The following is a 19,431-nucleotide window of genomic DNA, read 5'->3' as shown; positions in this document are numbered from 1 at the left end:
TTTGTCAAAAAAGATCCCCTCGTTCTTTCACTTTTAAAATGTTTATAAATGTTCAAACAGTTGGGGAAGTGATGTGGAGCATTTTAACCGGCTTCTCTTCCCTCAGCCAGGACCCAGCGCGGGCTGACCCGACATGCAGCTGCCTTTACGGCGGCGTTCTCAATGGGGGCTGACTTTGCCCGCCCACCCCCTCTGCCTGCGGACATCCGGCAATGTCTGCACACATTTTTGGTTGTCACAACTGGAGGGTTGGTGCTACTGGCATCTAGTAGATGGAGGCCAGGGATGCGGTTGAATATCCTACCATGCGCAGGATAACCCCACAACACAAAATTATCTGATTATCTGGCCCAAAATGTCAATAGTGCCAAGGTGAAGAAACCCTGCCCTAGGGCTGCTTCTGGACCAGGCACTGCATCCCTTCCACGCCTGCGACATCAGATACACCAATCTAATCACTGTGGCAGGCTTTCAATGCTATTAATGAGACGCATGTTCTTTAATTCTTATGTATTCTTGGTACGCATTTTCCATGAAAAAGAGTAAAACAATAAACAAAATGAGGAAAGGAAAATCAGACCACGTTAGAATCTTGGAATACAGGACGCAGCCTCTGTTAACTAAACCCTCCTGATGTTACCGTGCACTCTTTAAGCTCCACCCAAATAGGAATTTATCTATTGAAACAACACAATAACCCATCCCAGCCATCAGCACTGTTGAACCCCGCCACGGAAGTCTGCTGAAAAGCACGGCGAGTTCTGTGCTACACTGTGGGGTGCGTCCGGTCAGAGAACTGAACTTGGGAGGGCTCTGGCCCTGATTCACCACTCCCAAGGACTGGGAACCCGGCACTGGCCTTCTCGGAGCTCGGGGGCTGCTAATCAGCTGAGTGGAGATAAAGCTACTTGCCCTCTCAGCCTTCCAGGGGCCTGTGAGAGCGAAATGAGTCCACGGGCTGGAGACCGCTCTGTGAACTGTAAAGAGCTATACAAACGTATGGCAATACCTTTATGACATTTATACGTGTAGGACAGTCTGTGACAACCACCGAGGGTCTTTCAGACTCTTGGATCCTTTTCATGAAACATCACAACTAGAAGTGCCTTTGGAAATCAACTGATCCAACTTAATTTTACAGAAGGTGAAAATGGGCATCACAGAGGTCAAGTGACTCGGCCACGGCCAAGGCCAGGAAGCAGCCCAGATGGGGTCAGGTCTTCTGACTCCCAAACCAGGACACTCCCCACACCTTCCCATCGGTGATACTTTCCCTCCCTTTTTAAGCTCCCGGAGGGAAGAAGCACATCTTACAGACAAGGCTCAGAGAGTCTTGAACACAGGAGGTAAGTATTTGTTGAGTCAGTGAATCTTGACTTACTACATCGTAGCCCGTCGGGGCTCGGTTCCGAGAAGCCACCACCCCCACTCCCGTGATGGGATCCATCGACGTCTCTGGCAAGGATTCTGAAAGGTCCTTGACTTCAGGCATGGTGGATTGGTCCTGGTTCCGAAAAGGAAGAAGAAAGCACAAAATTCAAACTGAGGGTTTAAAGTGAATAACATAAAGTTTCAAACAGATAGAACCAGAATCCTGGGGCAAACATCCTGAGCTAAGTCCGCATACCTGAACTGGCTAAGGGAGCCCCGGCCTTACCTGACTCTTTCCTCAGGTCAAGAACTCGGATCATCTCTGGCCCCTGCTCTTCGCAAGTTAGCTTTGAAACACTGAGCTAACGTAGTGAATGAGGGCTTGCCCCGGCTTGGAGGAGGTGATTTTGACTCAAACCCAAAAGCAAACCATTCTCGACTCTCCTGTCCTGCTGCCTGACTTCTTAACACACACCAGTAGCTTCACTGAGGATAAATCAGACACGGCGTCTAACGACACTTTTCATCTCTCTCTTACAATATCCCCTTATGGAAGAGCAGACTTCCAAATCCACAGCCTCTGTTACAACCAAGGGTGGACTACTCATTAGGCAGAGCTTCGAAAACACAAAAGTGTTCTGGGCACGGAGGCAAAAGAAGGGTGTGTAGTCCAGGATCCATGACTTTGAGCAAGAAGAGGTCATGATACTGACTTGCAGAGCTGCACTGAGAAATAGCAGTCGCATAAACGGAGGCCCCGGAGAGGCCCCTGGCGCACAGTAGGCACTCCGCAAAAGCAGATTAGCCTGGCGGGCAGAGGACTGGCAGATCCCTTTGTTGTGTTTAATCCCGCAGGTCATATGGGCACTTACTCAAAGCTCAACACTAACAATGACCATAATTCTTGCTGGGCACTTGGAGAGAAAGGGAGGGGAACTGGAATTATTATTCTGCTGTTGACTGCCTCTTGATGTGACCAGAGGAGACAAGCAGAATATGGAGAGCACCGGGTCCCCGCAGCTCGAGTGGCAGTGCACCAGAAAGCAAATGAAAAAGGTAACACCTTATGTAAATGACTTTTAGTACTTTTAAAAGGACAAGCAGTGAAAAAGAGCAAGTTAAATTCCACCTCCTTCTGCAGCAATTAAATTCCACTGGCTGCAGATCTGCCAGATTTCTCAAGGCTGGTTCCCACTTCTAAAGCAAACCAAACACCCTGCCTAACTAAGCAGGCAGGAAGAGCATTCTTAATTCTCAGCCCAGAATCAGAAAAGGCAGAGGCTATTAAAAATGACTGCAGCCTCCTAAACGGAACCATCAGAATGCTGTGTGCAAGTTACCCCCGTAATCAGCATCCTCGGAACCTACAGAAGGCTCCGGAAACAGACTCATCAATGCAAGGGAGCCAAGTCCTCAATCCAGGCTGGGAAGTGCCTGGCAGCAGCCGCAGGCTTAGCTTCTGTTTAACACAAAAGCCAAACTAAGTTACGCTTTACTTGATTATACTGAAAATAAGGTTCTAGAAGCCCAGGGCAGGGGGTAGGGTACCAGGCCAGACCACTGCATCAACTTCTGTTTTCAAATTTCATTTGCCAGGCAGGTTTATCTGCATAAAGCACAGTGCTTCACGCTTCCTGCCCACAGTAGGCATTAAATAAATACTTATTGAATAAATACACAGGTAGGCCCCCAAGAAAGAATGTTTAGCAATAAATATGTGCACCAGCCTAATCCAAAACAAAAACGGACCAAAAAGTATCTTCACGCTGGAGAATCCCATATTATTGGTAACATGAAAACAACACTGCTGCAGTTTGCAAAATAGCGATACCTGCTGTTGGTTACCAAAACGCTTTGCAATTAACAACTCATTAACAGAATGCACGAATTCTGCCAGTGCTAAAATATCACGCTGTGAATTTAATAAAGAACATGCGAGGTAAGGTTTTTTTTTTATTAAGATAGTACTGCCTCTACTATCTAAGAGAGGGAGAGGAGGCAAGCATGGGAATAAACAAGAAATATTTTATTTCTTGATGGATTCATGTCTCGGGTCACCGTATCCTCCACGAGGAACTGATGACAACGGCTCTCTTTTGCTCTGAAGCACGCTATCCAGTGCAGTGGGGTAAATTTGCTCTTAAAGAAACGGCGCTGCTCCCAGAATGCACCAGAGAGACAGCCCTGCAGCAGGTTCCAAGATGGCTGCAGGCTGCCTCCTGCTGAGGCAGACAAAGGAGCCTGCGGCCTGTGCCCCTGCGTGCATGGTCACAGCCCAGCCTGCAGGATGGGAGGATGCGCGGAGCAGAGCAACGGGCACGGAGCATCTCGGATGCACGCCTTCTTCTTGCCTTCCCCCCCAGCTGCAGTACCCTGGGGATCCAGGCAGCCTTTGTGAAATACAGACAAATGACTCCTCGCTGCGCAGGGGCCTGGGCCGGCTCTGCGGTGGAGGAAGCACCACCACCAGCAAAGGAAGCTTTTAATGAGAAACGCCCAAGATATCCATGGCAGAGGCAATCACTCAAAGCAGCTTGCCCTGAATTACATATTTTCTGACTGCAAATTACTTTTAACAGCGTCTCGACCGTCACTTCAATTGACCTTCCTAACAAAAGGCCATTTATTAACTAGCACTCCACGTTTCCCGGGCTGCATGGAGCCTCGAGCCAGAAGGGATGGCACCACCGGGTACTCAGGCGCCCAGGGTCACAGGCCAGGCCTCTGTGAGGGGGAGAAGAGGCCATTAATGTGGGCCTGCAGAGCAAATCTGCCCGGGGAGGGGAGGGTGAGAGCAGGGTGTGGAAGACCAACATCAACCTGTCTGGCAAGAGGCAAGGCAAGACTAAAACAGAAAACACCAAGGCCTGCTTGTAACAACTCTGGGTTTCATCCCCCGCAGCTCCTCAGCCAGCATCCTCCTCTATCTCAAAATCCTAACTGTACGCAAAACACACTAACACACCTCCGGGGCGTTCGTACAGCGCTTTGCAATTCTCAAAATGCTCCTCAGGCTCCGTCTCCACTGATGCTCACACCAAACCTGGGAGGTGGCTGGGTCCTATTATCCCCATTTTGCAGGAGAAAACACATTTTGCCCGGAGTTCTCAGACATCATGCAGCTGGCAGACGGCAGAGACGAACAAGACCTCCAGCCTCCCTCTCCAGTCCGGTCTGCTTTCCACGACACCGCGCAGAGAGAGACCAACACCCCATTGGATGCCCGATCGAGAAAGTGGCTTCGACACTAATTATATTTTAAAATGTCAGAGCTCTTCTTTCTCTAGCCATGGCCCAATAAGCGAAGCAAGGGGGAAAAAGTACAGAAAGATAAAAGTAACGTGGGATTAATTTCCCTCACACCTCAGTTTCAAGATTCAACATTTTCCTCATAAATAATTTACTACAATAAAAATGAGCTAAGGCCATGTTTGTGTAGGACGGAGGTAAATTTAGGCCTAATGAGGGAGATCCGATCACTGCACGGGAGGGAACGGTTGATGTATAGCTCGGTGCAAGCGCCACCGACAGCACACAGGGGCTCCATTACCAACTGCAAGTCACCGGGAGGAGGAGGGGGGCAATTTGGGGAAACTTCTACCATCCCAGCTATAGCCCGAAGGAGGGTCTCTACAGGGAAGCCAAAAGTTGACCCAGTACTTTAGATGACAAGATAACAGATGTTGCGATCTCTCAGAATTAGAGGATTGAGCCAGCCTGAAACTCTGTCCGTTCTCAGTAAACGCCCAGGTAAGGAAGGAGGTGGTGGAGGCTGGGAGTCACGTCTGCTCCTGGGGTGGAGGCAGTGCAGTGGCAACACTGACCTTGAGCTAGTCCTCCTAATTCAACCTTGCAGGTCATCTGGTCCCAATCCCCATCCCCATCTCTACCCGGAGTGTGCAGCCTCTGCCAGATCATTTCCAAGGCTGGGGACTGCAGAGCCACACTCCCGGCAGCTGTCCCTCTGTCTGCCCCGAGAGGATTTCTCGGCAAGGCGGGACAGCGTGTGTGAGCATGAGTGAGAGTGTGTGTGCTGCATGGACATACTGGGGCTAGCTGAAGTCAGCTAGGGCGAGGTGCGTTGTCCACACCAGGAGGGTTTTTTTCCATGCCATGCGCAATACATACTATGCACCAGGCAAACACCTCTGGGTGGGAGAAAGCCTGCAATGCTGCAAACAGTGCCTGGGGGGCAGGGTAGGGGGGCCCAGCTCCCAGCACTCCAGCACCTCACCAACGCTGTCATCCCAGGTTCACGGAGACATGAACTTGAACTAGAAAGCCCCTTTGTACAGACAGCACACTGCTCCCTGGTAGCTGATCAAAGAATTACTACAACAGCGAGCTTAATCCCTAAAAGTCAGCAGTGCTGGGCTTAACTGATGCTGAACATTGTTTCAGAATCAAAGGCGTGCCTCCCGGCCCCAGTCTGGGAGAAAACTAAGCTACTGTATCACAGCTGAAAACTCAGGGGAACTTTGATATCATCTCTGTTTAATTTCCCGGCCCTCTGAGCCTGGGGTTTACCTCGTTTTATCAACTCCTGCACCGAAATCAAAACCCAGCTAACAGACCTCTCTCCACGGAGGCCCTTCCAGCAGCTGGCTGGGGTGTGGGCTGAGCAGTTTAAAGTGCTTTTGGGGGGCAACCACTGCAGGGGGCAGGGGACACTCCCTTCAAAGGAGGTGTAGTGGGATCCCAGACTCCACCTCCCCTGCCGGGGCAGGAATGCCCGGCTCAGAAGCAGGGCCAGCGCCACCCACCAGGGCTGAAGGCGAGACTTGCACACAACTTGCGAGGAGAGTAATTTCAAGGGGGGAGTGGGGATTTAAATTGGGCTACTGTAATTGAAATGACAAAACCAGTGGGTTGATTAAGTCCCCACAGAAGGATGAACTGGCAATCAGCTTGTTTGAAATCCAAAGTCAAGGGCACAAAAGGCAATGACTGTCTGGCCACATCTACCAGCTTGCAGGGCTGGGGAAGCAAGTGGGTAAATATTTCACTCGCCCCGGGAAACGGCACCAGAGCAGGGCCACCCCTGAGAACCGGCTGTCCCCCAGTAAAAGATGCTGCGGTGGCAGTCCGGGGCAGTTCTCTGCCCGCCTCCCAGTGGCAGTGGAGATCTGCACGAATCCATGCCCTGCTCGGTTGCCCCATGATTACCAGCACCTTTCTGCTGACAAATCTCAAGCAGGGGACAGGACACTGCCCGTCCCCACAGGAGGGAGCCCCTGGCCAGGCTTCAGCAAGGCACACCACGACACACAAACACACAAACCGGGCCACTTCCAAGCAGCAAGGTGCAGAGACCTACCTCCTCCGGAGGCTGCGAGCTAAGGCCAGGGTCCATGCAGCACCCAGGAGAGCGGCCAGCCGGCTCTCAAGGCCACCCGTGGGAGACAGCGCACAAGCTCTGTCCCCTGTGGAACCTCAGGACAGCATCCTAGCGCCTCCTGATCTTTGGTCTAGTCAGTTTACCTGGTGACCAGTCAGAAGTCAACTCACTCGGACAAATGCTGTTGAGTCCGGTCAGGTGGCCGCAGGCCACAGGCTGCCGGGAAGGCTGCTAAGACAGTGGGGAGCTAAAGCAAATATTTTTCTAAGCTCTCCTAGATCACAAAGAATTTTCCAGCTAGGGAACTAACAATGGTGAGCATTTCCTTTTCCCCAGTAAAGGTCTGTTACTTCTACAAGAAGAATCTGGTGTATAAACGCATCCAGTCAATCTGACCTACGCTTCGATTTATATTAACCATTTGATGACCAAACCTTTTCCATCAACCACGTGAGGCAGGCCTGGGGTCAGGTTGCAGCCTGTACAGTACAGGGCTAGATCCCGGAATTCGCTCTCCAAAAATAAAGCCGGGATCAAGTTCTGCAGCACTGCTGGGGCCCAAGCCCTGCCCTTAACAGGCCCGACTGCAAAAGCAGGGAAGCTGGTGCCGGGGGAGGGGCGTTCTCCTGCACACGAGTCCCATCCAGACTTGCCCACGGTCACCGCAAATGAGCGTCATCCCTGCCCATTCCCGTCAGGTCTTGGGGCCATATTGTCCCCCCGGAGAGCAGGAAGAAGGAAGATCCCAACAGAAGGCAGAGGCCTACAAATGAAACCCCCCCAGGAGGCTCCAAGAGCAACAGCCTCTTGAAGTGCAGGGACATAAGATGAGTCACGCCCTTGACCTGATGGCCACAGCGTCTGCAGAATAAAAATGTCCACATGTCTCCTCAACACTGGGCAAATGCGCTGCCAGGCCAGGATCACTAGAACACCTGGCCTCAGGTCAGCCAGGCAGGCCCCATTACCGTCACTCCCCTCCCTGACTTTCAACAGATCCTGAGAGTTTCTTTTCATACATTTGGTCACCTAAGCATTGCACCTGTCGGCTGACAATTTCCGAAGTACCTCCAAAGACTTTTCTCCTGAGACTCAGAAGTGTGTATCTAGTGTCCTGCTAGCTATTGTCACTGGCGCGTCCTAATAATACCTCAAACCCAGCAGACCTTGCCATCCTCCCACATTCCCAGCACCTAACAGGATCTGGCACGCAACAGTCAGTCCACAAACATTTATAGAGAGCCTTTGTGCTAAGCATTGAGGGAGCGTATGCAGTGATGAAGATGGAGAATCCTACATTCTGGAGCGGAGTTCTCCAAGTCTACCACAGGAGTCACCTGGAGAATTTTAAAACAGAGATTCTTGAGCCCAGCAACACTGATTCAGTAGGTCTAGGATGGGGACCAAGAAGCTGCATTTCTAAGAAGCTGCATTTCTAACAAGCTCCAGGAGAGGGTGAAGCAGCTGGTCCCTAGTCTGAACTTTGAGTACAAGATAGTAGGTACTCACTGGGAGTTTGACGAATGAGTGACTGAATGAACGGAATGAACCTGAAGGTAATCATCCATGGAGAACAGCCTCGAAGGAGTCCTCTAGGCTCTCCCTCCCCATCACACGTCAGCCGAGAGCACCCAGTTCCTCTCCTACGACACCCTCCCCACTATTCAACACCTAGGTCACATTTCCCATTCTACCCAAACCTTCCTCAATTGCCCAGCCAACAGGTGCTGTCACTAGAATTCTAACATCCAAAGACATGGTCTCAGCACATACATTTGCATATATGCACGCGTGCACACACACGTGCATGCAGCCTTGCCTCTCAGGTTATAACACACTGTCCCTAGCAGAAAATAAGTTCTTCAAAGGTGTTATGTCCACCTCAGTGCCTAGCTCACAGTAGGTACTCAATAAATGGACTATGGGTAGATGGATGGAAGGGTGGAAGGAAGGAAGGAAGGAAGGAAGGAAGAAAGGAAGGACGAACGAATGAAGTTCTTTCCATCCTCTCAAAATTTCCTGTGTTTCATTGGTTTAAGGAGGGCATATAAAGCAGCAGAGGCAATGGTGACAGTGCACCTACCAGGCCCCCTCCAGTGAGAGCCCCACACTGGGATCACTCATGCCCCACGCAGGACAAACACCACCACTCCAGGCATGAGCCATCTGCAGAGGAAGTGTGGGGGGGGGGGGGGGGCTGCAGCTCTCCCAGCAGTTTCTGAAGCGAGTCTGACTCAGTCCAAGCAGGTTGACTGAGGGCCTGGCGGGGTCCATGGGTCCCCAGGCTGGCTGCACAGCCGACGCCCCTGAGGAGCTGTTAAAAACCACAGCTGCCCATTCCAACCCGGGGTTCCGATTTCCTGGGTCTGGGCTGGGGCTGAGACTGATAACACACAACCCAGGGGAAGTGCCACTGTGCTGGGTGATACGGGGACGAATAAGACACGGCCACCACCCATGGAGCCTGCAGGCTGGAGGAGATATCCCAAAAGAAAGGCACTGCAAGTGAGGGGACACTTCCTTCTGCCTGGTGAGTCAGGGAGATTGCCACTTGAGCTGGCCTCCCTGATGATGGAGGGAGCAGAGTGGGGAGGGTATTGCAGGCAGAGGACATGGCACCACCAAAGACACAGGGGTATGAACACACACGGACGGCTGGAGGAACGGCGAGAAAGCAGATGGTCTCAGAAACGGGCTTACGAAATGCTTAGACAAACAAACAAACGAGACAGTTAAAAACCTGTCTGCACTCCTCTGCTATTTCTGGGGTCTCAGCAACAAAGCAGATCTCCAGGAAGGAACACCCCAGTGGTCCGAAAGAAGAGATTCCCAAGTCTTCTGCTCATATTTCGTCTCCTGCAACTGAGCGCCTCTCAAACCAACGCCACTTCCTGCACACCCCCACGGGGCCCCCTTATGCTAGTACCTTAGCAGGGGGAATGGAAGGCAAAGCAGAGGAATGGAAGGGGTGCAAGCTTTGGGGTCAGAGGGAGCCGAGCTTGAATCCCAGCTCTGACAGTAACTTCCAGCTGTGTGACCCCAGGCAAGTTAACTAAACTGGGCCTAAATTTCCATGCCCATAATGTTGGAATAATAGATACTATTGTCTCTACAGGGTTATAATGTGTATAAAGAACATGTAGAACTTGCATCAAAAGACACAATCAACAGAGTAAAAAAGGCAGTCTACGGCATGGGAGAAAATGTTTGCAAATCATGCATCTGATAAGGGCTTAAAATACAAATCTATAAATAAATCAAACTCAACAATAAAAAAATAAATAACTGGATGAAAAAACAGGCAAAGGACTTGAATAAACATTTCTCCAAAGACGATAAACCACTGGTCAAGAAGCATATGAAAAGATGCTCAACATCACTAATCATCAGGGAAATGCAAACCAAAACCACGGTGAGATATCACCTCATACCCATTAGGATGGCTACTACCGAAAAAAAAAACAAACCCAGAAAATTAGTGTTAGTGAGAATGTGGAAAAAATGGAAGCCTGGTCCACGGTTGGTGGAAATGGAAATGCAGCTGCTATGGAAAACGGTATGGTGATTCCTCAAAAAATTAAAAATAGAATTGCCATATGACCTGGCAATTCCACTTCTGGGTATAGACCCGAAAGAACTGAAAACGGGGTCTCAAAGAGATATCCGTACATTCATGTGCATAGCAGTGTTATTTGTAACAGCCAAAAGGTGGAAGCAACCCAAGTGTCTGAAGACAGAAGAATGGCTAAAGCAAAATGTGGTCGATACATACAATGGGGTATTATTCAGCCTTAAAAAGGAAGCAAGGTCTGACACATGCTACAATGTGGACGGACCTTGAAGACATTAGGCTAAGTGAAATAAGCCAGTCACAAAAAGACAAAAAAGATACGATTCCACTTATATGACGTACCTGGAGTGGTCAAATTCACAGAAACAGAAAAAAGAACGGTGGTTGCCAGAGGCTGGGGGAGGGGGAATGGGAGCTGTCTAATGAACACAGTTGCAGTTTTGCAAGATGAAAAAGTCCCAGAGATTAGCTGCACAACAATATGAATGCACTTAACATCACCAATCTATACACTTAAAAATGATTATTTAGGATGGTAAATTTTATGTTATGTGTATTTTACAATGTAAAAAAAAAGCGTCTGCCATTGTGGTTCTCAAGTTGAGTACAACCCAAGACTCCTGCTAAACATGTAGATCCTGGGTCTTCTTCCCCAGATAGTCTGATCCAAGGTCGGAGTTTGAGGCCCTGGAATCTGCATTTTCATAAACATCCTAGGGTTACTTAGCTCCTTAAGAATTTGTTTGTTTTTCTCTTCTAAAGGACCGACGAATATTCTTTTGAACATTTTGCTTTGCTGATCAGTATCTGTTTAAAAAAAAAAAAAGCCTGTGTGTGTATATGTGCGTGTAGGACAATCTCATGTTGATGCTAGCCACAGGCCCAACAAGATGGCCCTCCGGTCCTCAGGGGAGTGTGAGCTACAGAGCTGAGTGTGCAAGCCCAGGGCTCCAGGCCCACGGGCCTCTCACATTTCAGCCTGGACAAGCTCTGCATCACGCCAGAAGCGTGTCAAGTAAACCAAACCCATGCCCACAGGATGTCCCCAACAAGGGAGGTAATGTCAAGCACACGCCGCAGTGGTTCTGCCTCCCGGGCAGCTGGGGAGAGGAGATCTGAGGCCTCACTGCAAACAGTGCAGACAACTCAGGGAAACCACAATTCCCAGGGGCAGCCCAGCGAGCGGAAGGCCAAGGAGAGCCTGTGGGGCCAGTGAAAGGTTGGCCAGGGAGGGCCTCAGAGAGAGTGAGAACAGCCTGGGGAGCGGCAGCTCATTCAACGAACCCAGGCCTCCCCTCCCGCAACCCAACCAGCAAAGGACACTTTGCTCACTCAACCGCAGCCACCTAAATACAGAGTTCTCAGCCCACCACATCCAGCCACGTAGTCATTTGTTATCTTCACCATCATAATAGCACCTTTCACATTTCCCATGTTTGACTCCAACACCATCATTACTTTCTAGTGTGGCAAGGATGTCACTCTTTGAGCATGAAGGATGGAGCGCTTCCAACCTGCTCAGGCAGAGGGCCTAGGCCACCGGGATTCTGAAGCAGGCCCCCAGAAGCAGATCTGCCATGAAACTCATGGAGATTAAGCTTGGACCTCCCCCAAGCCGTTCCAAGGCCCTGAGAGGGGAGCCAGCAATGTGTTCACATGGTCCTGAGGTTTTGCAAAAAAAAAAAAAAAAAAACCACAAGATATTTTTGTATTCTTTTTCTTACAGCCCCTGCCACACACACCAATTGTCTAAACCACGGAGGCACAAAACCAGGATCTGCCACTGTATCCCACTTAAATTTAGTGAGAACCCTCACCTTTTGCAGTGCCACGCACGTTCACACACACGAGCTCACACGAGCTGGGCAGGTTTTATTGTTAAGCCACTTTTACAAATAAGGAAATGGGGATTCAGGAAGGTTCCAACAGGTTCTGTGACTTGCCTAGGGTCACCTGGGTTCCAAGGGGTAGACTGAGATTCAAATCTAGGCCCCAAGCCCAGTGTTCTCTCTACTCCACCATCCCTTCCCAGTTGCCCTGAGAAGAGCTAAATATTAACCACAAACAGAAAGGCACTCTAAAAAAAAAAAAAAGCAGCAGCTACCCTTCTGATTAATCAGTTAACAAGCCCTTAATAATAGCCACTAACTTTTACTGACCACTTGCCCTGCGGCAGGCACAGAGCTAAGCACTTCTCTTGTATTTCATTGACTTCTCATCATAATCCTATGCAGTAGATGCTAGCACTAGCTTCACTCTACAGATGAGGGAACCGAGGCTCAGAAAAGTTCATTCATTGGCCCAAGAACACACAGTAAGTAGGAAAGCCAAGGCTGACGCTGAGGTCTAATTCTCAAGCCCTGGCACCTCGGCGCACTATTCCAGCCAGAGGTGGGGAAAGCCCACCAGCCAAAGGGAGGCATACATCAGGAACGTGGCCTAAAAGCCAGAAGGAAGGAGTGACAAATGCGGACTCCAGAAGATGATTCCAGGCTCAAATGAACCAGGAACTGCCATGTCAACTGCTACGCACAGGTCTTGGTAGCTAGGTCCCAGCAAAGGCTCCATCTCTCAGAGGTCCCATTTAAATATCCTGAGCATGGCACATTATCTCCAAGTCCCCAAACAATTTCCCATGAGCAAGAAAGGTGTTGCCCATCTCCTGTAACTAACCTGAGTACACTGAGTTTTTCAGTGGGTCTAGGCTTCCACAGAGCTTATTTCCTAACTTTTCTAAGGCTTTTCTGGTGCAGCTGATAAGATTTTCTAGCCCTGTTAAAACCAGATGAGATCCGGCCAGCTGTCGAGAAATGGACAATGAGATTATACTAAGGAGGAACCACCAGACACAAAGGCCCCCATGAGGCGCTGGCCTGCTGTCTGCTTTCCAGGCAGACATCTGAGGGGGCACTGGCTCCTGGGTGGGGGTGGGGAGCAGAGAAGGGGCAACAGCCATTTTGCCCTCCTGTGCCCTTCCTCTGTGCCCTGCTGAAGAGGCTGCTGAGCGGCAGGAACAGAAGGGTCACATCCTTAAGGGTGAGAAAGGCTGATAATTTAGGAAGAGTTATGCGTTGGTAACAACGAGGACAAAGATGCTCAGGGGTCTGTCTCTGAGGATCTGACATCCCCTGGCCCTGAGCCATGGCTCTTGTCCCAGCCCCTGCCCCTGAGCCTCACTTGTGCTGGGTCCCTTGGGGTGCTCCTTAACACACCCAACATCCTTCCAGGATGGGGACTCTGGGTCTTGGGTGCCCAGGTGGGGCACCTCACCTTGCAGACAGGTGTCTCTGCTGTCTGTCCCCAGGTCACAGCGGAGGCCGCACCCCAGATGATGCCCGAGGTTCAGGTGCACGCTCGTCTGCACCCATGTGACCACAGCGAGCTGGACCCCAGGCCGGGGGAGTCAAATAACTGTTCCCCGTATGTGCAGGTGGCCGCGGCGGCCGCACCTCTCGCTCCGACGGAGGCGGCTCTCGGGGCCCTCGTCCGCCCCGGCCCTGGGGGCGCTGCTGGCACTCGGTCCCGGAGCTCCCGCCCGCCGCAAGGCCACGCCAGGGCTGGGCCGAGGCCGCCGGGCCTGTCCCTGCGGCGGGCCGGGCACCGAGCCCGCAGGCCGCGGCGCGCCCGGCTCCGCCCGCCCGCCCGCCCCTCGGCCCGGGGCCCGCGCCAGCCCGCAGCCGGGGCAGCAGGGCCGAGCCTCCGCGGCGCCCGGCCCGCCGGCCTCACTTAACTGTTCCCCGCTGGGGCGGCGGCGGCGGCGGGTCCCGGCTCCGTCTCACGCAGAAGCAGCTTCTCATCGCCCGGGCGGCGCGGGAGGGGCCGGGCCCGGGGCCCAGGCGGCGGGGCGGGCGCCGCAGCTCGAGCGCGAGCCTCCCCGGGAGCGCGGGGCGGCGGCAGGGGCGGGGCGCGGCCTGGCGCGGCGGCGGCGACAGCGGCGGCGGCGGTCCCTGCGCGGCCGCGGCGGCGGGCCGGCTCCGGGCCTCCCGGCTCTGGCGCTGGCTCCTGGGGAGGCGCCCGGCGCCCGGGGCTGGCTCGGGCGGGAGGAGGGAGCGGGCGCCCTGGCGTCCCGAGCCCGCGCCGCCGGCCCGGCCGGCCCCCCGCCTCCCCGCCGGCCTCCCCCGCGGCCCAGCCGGGTCCCCCGGGCAGGGCCCTGGCGCCGCTGACCCGGCCTCCGCGAGCCCGCGGGCGGCCCCCAGCCCGGCCTCGGAGCTCCCCGGGAGCCCCACGCCTCTGGAGCCAGGGGCACCAGTTGTCCCCTCCCCCAGGTTGGTCTCTGCCAGGGACCCGCAGCTCACTCAGCTCTCCTGGGCCTCACTGTATCCCAAACCAGTCCTTCGGCACAGCTCACATCTCTGGAAGCCCCCAGGCCTCTAGGAGCCTTGGATAACCATCTCACACACACACACACACACACACACACACACGAATGTTGGCCTCTTGCAGAAACACCCAGGCCACCTCAGGAGACCCCACCGCCCCCGCTGACCCGATACAAGCTTAGCCAGGCCCCAGACTCCACTGCTAATCCCAGGCCTCTCAAACTGACCCCAATCTCCTAGCAATTCTCCGCCTCCCTTTATGCTAGGCAAATGATCTACCCACAGAGGCCTAGAGCCAGGGTGATGGGGCATGCCTCAGGGAAGCATCTTGAGGGAGAGGTTTAAGCAGAAGTGCTGTCCTACAGTCCTTGGGGAAAGGCACAAGCCAAAGGATAAAATGGAGCTGGTTGAGAGGTGGGGTCCAAAGCTCGACCCTCAGCTGGAGTAGCTGGTAGGAAAGGCATGAGCAGACTGCACCCTTAACCACACGTGTCCTACACAGCCCCAGTGAGGCACCTCCAGGCAGAGGCCAGCATGCTGTTTGAAAGGATGTTTGATTTTCACACATTCTAGGCTTTTGCAAAATAGCTGTTTGATCCTGAAGAAAAGAATGCCAAGAAGAATTGGCCGTTGGGGAAAAGGTCCTGGGGCGAAGCCACAGCAAGGGTGTGCGTTCCAAGCATCTCTATCACTCAGAAATGCCACTGGTTCAGATGGCTTTACAGGCAAGTTCTGTCAAATCATTAAGGGACAGATAATCCCTATGTTATTTAAACAGTTACTCAGAAAAAAAAAAAAGGCAAAAGTTTTCCTTTTCATCTCCCAAGTTTAGCGTGACTCTGATACCAAAATCCAACAGAGATAACACCAGAGGAGACCTACAGATCAGCATAGAACACTAGTCCCTGGAGAATTTAACATGTGTTCTTTGAAAAAGAGGTTCTGCAATCAAATAACTGAGAAATAGCCATTTATAGTCTACCTTTTGGAGAATTACAGGAAGTATTAGTATATTAGGGTCACTGTGAAGTCCAGGAGTAAGGAAGCCTAATTAACTTGACATTTCCCAAACTCATCTGAGCCAGGATCACTTTTTCAAAGTTCATCAATTAATCTCTAATATGTAAATCAATGCTATAGACCAACCCACTTAAGTATATAGTAGTTGTAAAACTACTAAATAAAATTTTAGCAATTTGAATCCAACTTGATGTAAAACACATCCAAATCCACTATGATTAAGCAAGATTCATCCCAAGAGCGCAAGGATAATTCAACCTTAGGGAGTGTGTAAATTCATTGCATTGTTAAAGAAAAATAAATCACAGGATATTATCAACAGGATACACGCTTTAAAAGTATTTGGTAGGGGCTGGCCCCATGGCCTAGTGGTTAAGTTCGTGCGCTCCGCTGCAGGCGGCCCAGTGTTTCGTTGGTTCGGATCCTGGGCGCGGACATGGCACTGCTCATCAGATCACGCTGAGGCAGCATCCCACATGCCACAGCTAGGTGGACCCACAACGAAGAATATACAACTATGTAACGGCGGGGGGCTTTGGGGAGAAAAAGGAAAAAAATAAAATCTTTAAAAAAAAAAGTATTTGGTAAACTTCAACACCAATTACTTACAAATTTTTAAAAACCTCAGTAAATTGGAAAGAAAATGTCAACTTCTTAACATGACAAAGTTTACTCATCAGAAGCCATCAACGAGCATATTTAATGGTGGAACACTAAAGGTATTCTCCTTTCAGTCAGAAACAAAACAAAGATGCCTGCTATAATGGCTACAAACTAAAGCCAATGCAATAAGATAAGAAAAGTATATAAGAAATACAAATATTGCAAAGGAAGAGACGAAATTGTCATTATTTGTTCATGATTTAAGTGCATCCCTAAAAATAAAAATTGAAGAGAATCAACTAAAAATCTTAGAGACTAGTTAGTGGTAAAATGGCTACTTATAAGCTAAACACCAAAATCAATGACTTTCTTAAATGTTAAGGGAGAAGCCTTCTTTTCTATACAGAGGGAGTTCTGTTAGAATAACACTCACGGCCTCTCTCCATCCTAGGGGAGAATGAGTGACTTTCCTATGCTCTCCGCCACATGGTAAGTGGACCTGTTTCTGGGGCAGAGAGATACTATTGTCCAGCACTGCCTGCTACTAGAGAGGTAAGTCTATGCAATTCAGGGGGAAATATGGCAAGCCTACTTGGCTACAGATCAACAGCTACATTTTCCAGCCAACTTTATCAGCAATAAAGGTAGTATTTGTATCTCCTATCTCTCTCTTCTGTGTCTATGCCTTGATTTCTTCCAAATTCAGAAGAAAGAGAGAGGTATTACTTATAGGATCCCCTAAATACAACACTAAATACTAGTGATTTCCACTTAGAAAGTATAAATTTTAAAAAAAGGAGAGATTATATGCACATTAGCAATGAATACTATAAAATATCTAGGCATAACCTTAACAAGAAGTGGCAAGGACCATAGAAAAAAACTATAAAACCTTGCTGAAGGACACAAAGGAAAAATTTAACAAATCCCTGGGCAGAAAGTCTCAATATTGCAAAGATGTCATATCCCCCCAACTCAATTGATAAATTGAGTGGAATCCAAATCAAAGAACCAATATGATTTGAGCGGTGGAGTGCTATGGAACATGACAAAGTTATTTTAAAACTTATCTTGATAAATAAATATGGGGAAATATCCAGGAAATTTTTGAAACTGAATATTTTATTATTATTATAAGAATATTACTAATAATAATGAATATAAAATACAATGCAATGTATATAAAATATAATGTAATATGATATATTGCTCTAACATAATGTAATACTTCAGGAAATAAAATTGTGGGCCACTAGTGTAAGGATATACACTTTTATCATTTGTTAAGTTCCATGTTTATAAATGCTATGTTTTTATCCACTGATCTACTTGTATATTCCTAACCCCCCACTCTAAGCCATATTATTTTGCCTAGACCACTTCAGTAACTTCCTTACTGGTCTCCTGGCTTTGCCTCCAACCAAACAATGGAAAATAGCAACCAGAGTGATCATTAAAAAGTAATAATAATAAAATGCAACAAATCGCTCTCTTGCTTAAAGCCCTCCAAATGATTTTCCATAAAATAAAATAAAATTCAAATGGCCCAGCATGACCTACAAGATCTCGTGTTGTCTGGACCTGGCCTGCCCCTCCGCAGCTGATTTCCTGTTGGATTCTTAAATATCAAAGCTGTTTCTTCCCTGAGGGATTTCACCTAGAGCACCCCTCCTCTCCATCTTTACAGGGCCTGGCCCTTCTCATCCTTAAACTGGCAGCTTACATGCTACCTCCTTGGAGGCCTTCGCTGGTCATCCATCTGAGAAGGTCCCTATTGTTTTCATACCGCATCAGTTCATTTCCTGCTTATCACTCCTCACAATTTGTAACTATTTACTATTTGTTTACCTGTTCAAGTGTCAGTCTCCCCACCGGACTAAAAGCTCCACAAGGTATCTGTTCATCAAGCATAAATGTGCCACACATACTAGCCCCTCAATAAGCATTTGCTTAGTAGATAGATGTGTCAACATTTAATATGTGCATACCCTCTGTCCATGTTTAATAATTATCCAAAGTAAACAATCAGGCAAGTGCACACAGATGCATGTTCAAGAATAATTATTTCAGTATTGCTTATAATGAGAAAATATTGGCTATATCCTAAACGTCTAGCAATAGAAGATTGAGTTGTTAAAAAAGCTGTAGTGACGTAGAAATATATCATGGTATTTTGTTAAATAAAAAAACACAGGTAATAGAACAGAATGCATTTATTCTATGAGCCCATTGATGTTATATGTATTTGTGATTATTTATATGATATGCATAAAATACTTGGAAAAATGTATGCCAAACGATAACAGTTTAGTCGTGGCTATATCCGGGGTGGGGGGATATGTCTGGGGGGCTATTTTCTGCTCTAGCATATCTAAACATATATTTTAGCATATCTTAGGAATATGGATGCAAATAACAGAACACTCACCCACAGTAGCTTGAACAAGAGGCATTTATTTTACTGGCTAGGCATCACCTACCTTCAGTCTCCGATTATGTGAGAATGAAGAGGTTAAGGACACATGTCCTTCTCTGACATCCTCAGATGGTTGTCGTTTATGTTCATGCTTGCTGCTCCATGGGCACAGGATGGCTCCTCCCGCTTCAGATGTCATGGCCTCCTCTTTCACAGCAGGGAGGGGAGTAGGGAGGAAAATCTTTCCCCAAAACTCTCCAGCAGACCTATTAAGATCCCCTGGGCCAGAAATGGGTCACATGGCCACTCCTAACTACAAGAGAGCCTACGAAATTGGCTTTGTCAATCACGGTCACCTCCTGAGGCTGGCCATATTGCCAGGCCAATAAAAATCACTGTTCCCTGGGAAAACAGTGTGGAGCTTCCTCAAAAAATTAAAAATAGAACTACCATCTGATCCAGCAATCCTACTTCTGGGTGTACATCTGAAAGAAATGAAAACAGGATCTCAAAGAGATGGCTGCACTCTCACGTTCATTGCAGCATTATTGACAATAGGCAAGACCCAGAAATAACCTAAGTGGCTATCAGTGGATGAGTGAATAAAGAAATGTGGGGTACGTATACAACGGAATATTATTCAGTCACAAAAATGAAGGAAATCCTGCCATTTGTGACAACATGGATGAACCTCTAGGGCATTATGCTAAGTGAGATAAGTCAGACAGAGAAAGACATATGCTGTATAATCTCATTTATATGTGGAATCTAAAAAGCCTGAACTCAGGGCTGG

At 49.4% G+C, this 19,431-nt stretch overlaps 1 protein-coding gene across 10 annotated transcripts in view; it reads right to left on the bottom strand.

Moving 5' to 3' along the window:
• The window catches only part of MVB12B (multivesicular body subunit 12B), a 188,894-nt gene extending 169,830 nt beyond the window's left edge, over positions 1-19,064 (bottom strand). For 2 of the 10 annotated variants that reach the window (XM_070251263.1, XM_070251260.1), the window contains exons 1-2: positions 14,576-14,809; positions 1,382-1,504 (exon numbers count right to left, since the gene is read on the bottom strand). In XM_070251263.1, coding sequence (XP_070107364.1) covers positions 1,382-1,492 — 111 coding nt within the window. In that variant the 5' untranslated portion in view covers positions 1,493-1,504; positions 14,576-14,809. Of the gene's footprint in view, positions 1-1,381; positions 1,505-1,657; positions 3,907-6,688; positions 6,914-13,550; positions 13,854-14,011; positions 14,174-14,575; positions 14,810-18,702 lie in introns of those variants that run through there. The other 8 variants (XM_070251262.1, XM_070251258.1, XM_070251261.1 and 5 more) reach the window with 6 other exon arrangements.
• Positions 19,065-19,431: the final 367 nt, after the last annotated feature.

This window comes from Equus caballus, chromosome 25 (genome assembly GCF_041296265.1).
Source record: "Equus caballus isolate H_3958 breed thoroughbred chromosome 25, TB-T2T, whole genome shotgun sequence".
NCBI lineage: Eukaryota > Metazoa > Chordata > Mammalia > Perissodactyla > Equidae > Equus > Equus caballus.
Note: the sequence above shows the minus strand (reverse complement) of the source record. Positions and strands in the feature narration are given on the sequence as shown.